The sequence below is a fragment of the Trametes versicolor genome (genome assembly GCF_000271585.1).
Source record: "Trametes versicolor FP-101664 SS1 unplaced genomic scaffold TRAVEscaffold_26, whole genome shotgun sequence".
Lineage (NCBI taxonomy): Eukaryota > Fungi > Basidiomycota > Agaricomycetes > Polyporales > Polyporaceae > Trametes > Trametes versicolor.
This window is the reverse complement of record NW_007360346.1, coordinates 1-7553: the sequence shown is the minus strand read 5'-3', so window position 1 is coordinate 7553 and position 7553 is coordinate 1. Positions and strand designations below refer to the sequence as shown.

The following is a 7553-nucleotide window of genomic DNA, read 5'->3' as shown; positions in this document are numbered from 1 at the left end:
TAACCCTAACCCTAACCCTAACCCTAACCCTAACCCTAACCCTAACCCTAACCCTAACCCTAACCCTAACCCTAACCCTAACCCTAACCCTAACCCTAACCCTAACCCTAACCCTAACTTCGGCTTGTTTGATCCTTGTTGCGCGTCCGCACACCACCGCGGGTCCGTAAACCTCAGGGCAGCGAGGAGCGGTGTCTCCTTCAGCAGAGCAGGGGAAAACTCCTCGTACCCTATCTTGACCCTGACCTCCTCGTGGGTATCCGGCTTTCTGACAGTGGGCGGTGGCGGAGGTGCAACACCCGCGAGACGTGCGTGGTACTCAGATGTTGAGATGTACGCTATGACGGCAGGGGGCTTGTTCGAGATGGCCTCTGCTATCTTGCTGCGTCCCAAGGCAAGCAGCTGCGAGATCTTGTTGTTCCAGCCGCCGGGATACAGTGTGGCGAACTCGGTGGGCATTGGGTGCGCGGCGCCCTCCTTTGCGAGTTTCTCGCCGAGGGTGCGGTACGAGTTTGGCGAGAAGCTGAAGAGGTCGTCCGCACGAGCCAGGTTGAGCCACACAACGTCTTCCACAACCTTGAGGAGCTCGTAGTTCTTGAGCACGAAGCCCCAGAGCTATAATAATGTTGACGTCAGTGGCCAGCAACAATATGAGTCGGAACGGAACGTACAGGGAGCGCGATATCAAATCCTGGCCGATGGGGAAACCGTTCGGGGTCACGCAAGAGGTATAGCAAGTAGTGGCTGTAGTCGATATAACCGCGCCCAACTTGACGGGCAACGGCATCCACGCGAGGGTCGAGCGTGCGAGTCATCTGCAATGTGACGCAAGTGTTAGCAAGCGACATCCATACTCCATGACATACGAACCCTGAGAGGGTACATGCGTAGCGTCAGAGCCAGACACGTCTCTGGCGGATTGCGCACGCCTACCACCGTGTCCGCCAAAGACGAGGCTAGCTCTGACGGACATAGAGCACACATATATCCATGGCACTCACCCATCGGATAGCGTACTCGACATTCTCGAGTCGCTTGTATGACTCATCGAGGAATGATCGAGTGGGCAGCGGTACGTTGAGGTACACACCGGTCTTGCACAGGCGGCGACATACTAACAACTTGTCAAGGGCGTACGCGCTGCTCTGCGCCAATTGCGCGTCGCCCTCCACAAAGACCGGAAGGCCCCACACCGCTTGGCAAGTGACTACGAGAGCCTTGTTGTAGACGTGCATGGCGGCGTCCCACTGTGAGGTCCCCATACGTCCCATGACTGGCGCGACGTGCTCGACGTACAGCTTGTCGATTGCGTTGAGGAGCTCCCGCGGCCACATGCGTGCAACGAGCCGCCCCTTCGTCGCGGCAAGCGAAACAGCCTCTTCGAACTTGTGCTTGATCTCGGCGCAGTCCTCCGACGTCCAAGATGCTTCAGCGCCGTCCTCGATGAGCTGGAAGTAGCTCTTGTAGATCTCCCCGCACTCGCCGTCATCGCGCCACGTCCCGAACTCAGTCGTGCGCGCGATGAAGTCCATCTGGTTTAGGCCACTGATCGCGATATCATGCCACATCTGCAAGCACGTCAGGATGTGGATAAGAGACAGGAGGCTGAATCACTCACATATCCCACCGTCTGGATCTCCGTTTTGGCCCTCGATGCCGGCATCAATCGCGCCTTGAGCTCGTTGTGGCTGATAGTGCCTTCGGCGCGGAAGTAGTCGTACGTCGACATACGTTGCAGGAACGCGTACGCAACTGGCGACGACAGGATCCACACGGCGGACTGCCCCTTCCTCTCGTTGTGTGCGATTGCGGGGTTGATAAAGAGCTCGCGCCACTGATTGCTGTCGACGGAAGGCGTCTCCTCCCCGGGGTGTGACAGCCGCCATTCTTGAACGCGCTGCCGGATGTCGCGGAGCCATATGAACAGGCGTTCCTCAACGCGCATCTTCTCCTCCTGCAGCTCGTTGTTCTCCGATAGCTTGTGCGCGAGGTTCTCCGTGACCTTACCTAATAAATGTTGCGTATATTAGCAAGGACACAATCGCTAGCGCAAGTCTGCAGCTTACCGAGGTTGGACACGCGCACCAGCCACCAGCCTGAGGATTCGAGCTCCTTCTCGACATTGTCGCGCATCGTGCGAAGAGTCTTCATGCTCGGGTCGTCCTCCGTGACTCCTTCCTCAATGCCAACTTCGATCTCGGTGTCGATGCTCTCAAGCGTCGTTGTGGCGGCCATGCAACAGACCCAGCACGCGACCTTGCGGTGCGCGCCGCTAAAGAACGTCATGGCATGCTGACCCATCGCCTTGTAGTTGAGCTTCAGGAACGGTATCTTGTCCAGACTCGAGAGGTCCTTCGTGAGAGTCTTCCGGTCGACCCACGAAGAGTCTAGGGCGCCCTCGAGAGGATGTTCCCAGTGGCGCTTGCCGGCGGTCTTGAAGTCTTGCGCGAGTGCGAGGACTGTGTTCGGGTTCGTCGTCCGGCTGTTGTACTGGCCCCAGATGGCATAACTCAGAAACTCCGGGTCGCAGAGGTCGACGATGCCATAGCCCAAGAGTGCTGCCTGCCGCTCCTTGTACAGGCGCTTCGTCTCCTCGTCAGCGGCCAGACCCCGCCCAGGTACTCCGATAACCTGTAGCCGAGCGACGATCTCCGCGTGGTCCAGTCCCTCATCGAAGACCGAGACCTCTTCAACGTTGTCCTTGTCCTTACCTTTGCCTTTACCCTTTGCGCTCGATGCTCGCATGCGCGGTGGGCCGTTACGAAGTGTCGCTGCGAGAACCGCGGTGTCCTCCCCGAATGCATCCGTGCCCTCGCCGATGTTGTCGAACAGCGCACGCAGGCTGCGCTCCATTGGTCTGTCGCCGCCTGGGAGCAACCCGCCTTCCTCAGGCTGTGGCGCAGGCCTGAGTATGCCGGCGATGGCTTCCGCCTACATGCACGGCCGCGTGATTGGTGAGCTTCTACGTAAAGAAATAGCACAGACAAACGCCACTCACCAGCTGGGCAGCCCCGTACTCATCTTCTGTTGCGTTGATCTCGACATCCTACATGATGAAAAGCATGAGCATGCGACGAGAGAAGCGAGCTAGGAGACGTACCATAAGCGTATCCTCACCCTCCGGTTCACCCTCTGCCTCGTCCTCGGACGTTGTGGGGGTGGGCTGCCGTTTCGGTCTTGAGGAATGACGTTTGGGGGATTCGGCCGCACCGTGGATCGCTTGGAGTGGCTGTCCCTCTAAGTCCTCCGTGGATTCGTCGTAGTCGTCCATGGGCGCGTCGTCGTCCTCCATGGGTGCGTCGTCGTCCTCCATGAGCTGGTCGTCGTCCTCCATGAGCTGGTCGTCGTCCTCCATGAGCTCATCGTCGTCCTCCATAGGGTTGCCGTTCTCATCAACGTTGAATACAGCATCATCGTTGAGGGCGGCATCGTACACGGCGTCATCGTCTTGTAGCTGGTCGGGAGTAGAGTTAGTACACCGCAGACAGCCGTAGACAACCGAAATGCACTCGTCACCTGCGCGTCGTCGGCAGCCTGCTGCTGCTCACCATCGCCCTCAACACTCACGAGCTCATCGACCTCGTCGTCTTCCTCGAGATAGGGCTGCTCGCCCTCTTGCACGACTTCGGCTTCTTCAGCGGCGACAACTCGCGCCGAGCGGTGGGAAGGAATCGATCGGGGCGCGGTTTTGACTGGGGGCGGCGGGGCGGCTGCTGCGAGCGTCGACGTTGAGGCCCTTGTCTTCTTGGGAGGAGCTGGAAGGGGTTTCTTGGGTGGGCCCTTTGGGTTCGCGGACTTCCGCGCTGTCTGTGTCGTCCGCGCCATCGTGCGCCGGTCGAGGAACCGGAGTGGGTATGGGGCAGGAGACAATGGCGACACAGCGGAGGGAGGAAGGCAAAGCTATATCGAGTATCGAGGCCAGAACAGTCAGCGTATCGAAAGGAGATGCATGCGATAAGAGCGTGGACCCACCTGGCTAAGACGGGCCGCCGCGATTGCGATGTGCGGTTTCCCGACAAGTTGGCGTATGTCGTCGATTACACGGGACTGAATGCCTGTGAGAGGAATATGAGCGACACAGGAGACGGAAAAGATGTGTGGGACAATCGGTACGTACGCACACCGGAGCGGAGGGTAAAACAGATCTTTGCGCAGCCTCGAGGGCACAACATGCGCATGCATGCGGGATCCAGGCTGGCGTCGACAATTAGAAGCATGTCGGTGATTGAAGCAAGGCAGAGAGGCAATGTACGTACCTTGCGTTAGCGTCGCGACAGAGGCGATGACGTCTTTGACGCGGTCCGCGAGTTTGCGAGGTTGGCAGCCATGTCCATTGGGCCGCCAGAGCTGGTGCTGTCTCTGGCGGACGTCGCTGCCAGAGGGAAGCGTAAGGGGCAGGAGGAGGGCATTGGTCCCCGAGCGGCAATGTTAGAACGTGCGCGCGTGCCACGTGATCGCATTCCGCGCCGGGTCCCCACGCGCCGCGGCCAATACTGCTCGCACGAAAGAGTGAGGCAAGGCAAGGCGTGCCCTACCGCGCATGTCGTGCACCGATCTCATTCATCTCCTACCACCCACACGCCCTCGCTTCCTGATCTCGCCCACCGCGCAATCTATTGTTGCGCCTCAAGCCCGCCCTGTGACACCCCGGTGGAGGGCTTCTTCAGTGCCCTGCACATTCCCTGACGGTCCGAGACTCACAGTGTCTACGCTGATCCGCCTGCGGGCGTATCTCCGTGTTCATGCCGGTGCTGCACACGACCGCATCACGCGTCTCTGAACGTACACGACGGATGTTCATCGGGCCCCCTCGCCTTCGCAAGCCCAGTAAGTCCCAGACCGCTCTGCCGTCGCACATAGGTGACTGCGTAGAGCGCGCGCCCCCACGACCGACGTCGGAGACCCCGCTCAGCGCTGCGGGTACCGTACATGTCCTATGCGCTGAATATTCAGTATTTAGCTGTCAATGATAGATTGTACGTACCAATCAACTTCGTCATGCCGATGCCATGCTGTGCCCCTCTCCGCGCCGTTTCTCATCCGCCTGATAGGAAGTCACTCTGAATAGTCAGGGAGTACTACGCGGTGGTACAGTCGTTGATCGATTCAGTAGCTATAGTACATGCGCGAGAATGTGTGTAAACGAGAGACAAGGCGAGAGAACGATCCACGACCCAATATATGTACATGAAGGTGCCAGAATGTTCGGAGGTCTGTACAGACGTACTGACCTGTGCGCCGTCTGTGATAGACATCGCGCTTGGAGACGCAGCACCCTGTGTCTGCTCGTCTGCCTACCCCTCTGCGAGGTCATCGACAGCGCTGTTCTTCGAGCGATCTGTCTCAGTAGTAAATTCAGCGTTTAACATTGTTCCGTGAGCGTTAAGCACTCACCCGAGTAGTGACCCTGGAACCCATCCAGCATCAAGGGGGGACTCCAATCCGCGTCGCCCATGTTCTCGTCGTGACCGTTCTCACGGATGCGTGTGCGAGTCTCGAGCCTGATACTCGCGAAGTCGCTGCAGAGGGCTTTTATAACCTCAGCAGATACCTGCGGGACGTGCTGCATGTCCGCAAGTACGGGGCCTGCGGTCGCGACACTTGAGGGCCCGTGTGCTGCGGGTTCTGCGCGAATCGTGTGCCCGTCCAATGGGCGCAGGTTTACGCGGCCGTTTCTGGCGTCGATGTCGATGTCGGGAAGAGTCGAGCCAAGCGTCGAGGGGAGGAGTGTGTAGCCCAAGACAGCAGAAGACGCAGCGGTGGTCGATTCGCTATTCAGGCGAAGGGTGCCTGCAGCCTCGGTCTCAGCGGCACTACGCTCTTGCACCTAACGTGCGTCAGTCGCAGACGCTACATCCCGGATGACAGGGCTTACCTCAGTGCGTCCACCGCCGAGTACCCCTTCAATCTCCCACTCGTCATCTGAGCCGCTTACGGTCTCAAGGTCCGGTAGGTCGTCCCATTCCGAGATGTTGAGCTCGATAACCATGGAGAGGCGGAGAATGTCGAGGAGACGTAGAAGATTGTATGAGAGGCAAGGCTGGTGAGCGATCAGACAGATGAGGGTGCAAGGCAGGTGCGATAGCGTATAAACCGCGGAGACTCGCATGTCGGCAAAAGTCCGCCGTAATGCATGCATGCGGCCATCCGGGATCCGGCCCGACAGGAATAGAGTTCACATGATGCACTGCATGTGCGTGGCTGCCCGGGATCCGGCCCGTCGAGAACAGCGGCAGAGGTGGCGACGTCTCTGACGGACGCGCTTAGACCTAGCACTTGAGTATTGATATTCACATTCCTGCTGCTTGCGCCGAGACCGTACAATGTCGATCCTGCAAAGACCGCGCTGTCTCTGGCGCATAGTAAGCGCTCATTTTTATTGTGTAATATAGTGGATATATGTGATATGTTGCCTCCGGCGCCGAATAAGCGCCCGTAGACCGAAGTGGCCGCTACTGGTGTGATTAGCAGAGTTAGACTTTCGCTTAAATGCGCTTATACTCTATGATGTATTATGCACCAGAATATGCACTCAAATGACAATATCTGCACCAAATTCCAAAGTCTGGCACCAGTCTAACCCTGAGGGGTCCATTCGTTCAGCCTATACATCCCCAAAGACGCCGATGGCATTCAGCTCGGAAGGTGGGTTCTCAACCCCGCCGTGGTGGTAGAGTACCACCACCTTCTCGAGGACCTCTGGCCCATCGCGCTTCGCTGCATCTCCATCGTTGAGCTGCGCGATTACGCGATGCAAGCTAAGTTCGAGAAGAAGCAGAAGTCCGAGAAGTCGGCCGACATCGAGATGAAGGACGCGACCGCACCCGGTCCGTCCATTCAAAGCCTCGTCGACAAAGCTGTCGCGGGGCGTGTCAAGCCGCTCCAGGCCCAGGTCCAGAAGGTACGCTCTAAGCTTATCCCTTCTGAACACCGCGCACTAACACGCGCACTTGCAGCTCTCAGTCAAGGGCGGCAAGACGGCCCGGAAATCGCAGGTCGATGGCAAGAAAAAGACTTCGCCGTCGACGTCGTCGGGCAAGAGCTCGTCGACGGGGAAGAAGACCCCCGCGAAGACCAACAAGCCCAGCGTCAAGGGCAAGGGAAAGGGCAAAGGAAAGGCCGGTACGTATTCGGTCGCCCCTCTACCCTCCCTGACGCCGTACTTACTCTGTCTACTCAACAGGCAATTGACTACGTACTCCTGAACGTCCCCGTCGAGATACTCGAGGCGTCCCAGTTCAGGTCGTACGTTCATACGTCGCCTGGGGTAGTTGTACCGGACCGCATCGCATATGATCTGTCTGTAGGGCTAAAATATATGTATCATTCGCGTCACATCGTCTCGTTGATTACAGACGCTTGGGATGATTTTGAGTATCGCCTTAAGTGGCGTCTCTTCTTCACTTTCAAGGACGGCCCCGATACGCCTTTTGATCCTGACTATGAGATTAAGGACCGAGTCCGAACGGAGGAGGTCCCGACTCTACCGCGTTGGCTACAAGTAGGGATCGATCGAGGTCGAGACTTCGTAAAACAAACGATTCTCAATATAC

The 7553-nt window shown here is 58.0% G+C and overlaps 2 protein-coding genes across 2 annotated transcripts in view; one reads left to right on the top strand and one right to left on the bottom strand.

Annotated features, from left to right (window-relative positions):
• The window catches only part of TRAVEDRAFT_25093 (uncharacterized protein), a gene marked incomplete at both ends in the record, with an annotated part of 13603 nt that extends 7614 nt beyond the window's left edge, over positions 1-5989 (bottom strand). Inside the window, 16 exons of the mRNA XM_008047522.1 lie at positions 153-615; positions 672-815; positions 1002-1568; positions 1619-2007; positions 2067-2931; positions 2999-3046; positions 3101-3454; positions 3568-3900; positions 3973-4055; positions 4257-4372; positions 4436-4493; positions 4702-4934; positions 4985-5044; positions 5299-5338; positions 5395-5827; positions 5876-5989. Coding sequence (XP_008045713.1) covers positions 153-615; positions 672-815; positions 1002-1568; positions 1619-2007; positions 2067-2931; positions 2999-3046; positions 3101-3454; positions 3568-3900; positions 3973-4055; positions 4257-4372; positions 4436-4493; positions 4702-4934; positions 4985-5044; positions 5299-5338; positions 5395-5827; positions 5876-5989 — 4300 coding nt within the window. The remainder of the gene's footprint in view (positions 1-152; positions 616-671; positions 816-1001; positions 1569-1618; positions 2008-2066; positions 2932-2998; positions 3047-3100; positions 3455-3567; positions 3901-3972; positions 4056-4256; positions 4373-4435; positions 4494-4701; positions 4935-4984; positions 5045-5298; positions 5339-5394; positions 5828-5875) is intronic.
• A 762-nt stretch (positions 5990-6751) lies between these two features.
• TRAVEDRAFT_54593 (uncharacterized protein) lies at positions 6752-7205 on the top strand (the record flags this gene model as incomplete). The annotated part of the gene is made up of 3 exons (XM_008047521.1): positions 6752-6901; positions 6957-7126; positions 7184-7205. The coding sequence occupies 3 exons, from the start codon at positions 6752-6754 to the stop codon at positions 7203-7205; spliced, it is 342 nt and encodes a 113-aa protein (XP_008045712.1).
• Between the last annotated feature and the right edge of the window lie 348 nt (positions 7206-7553).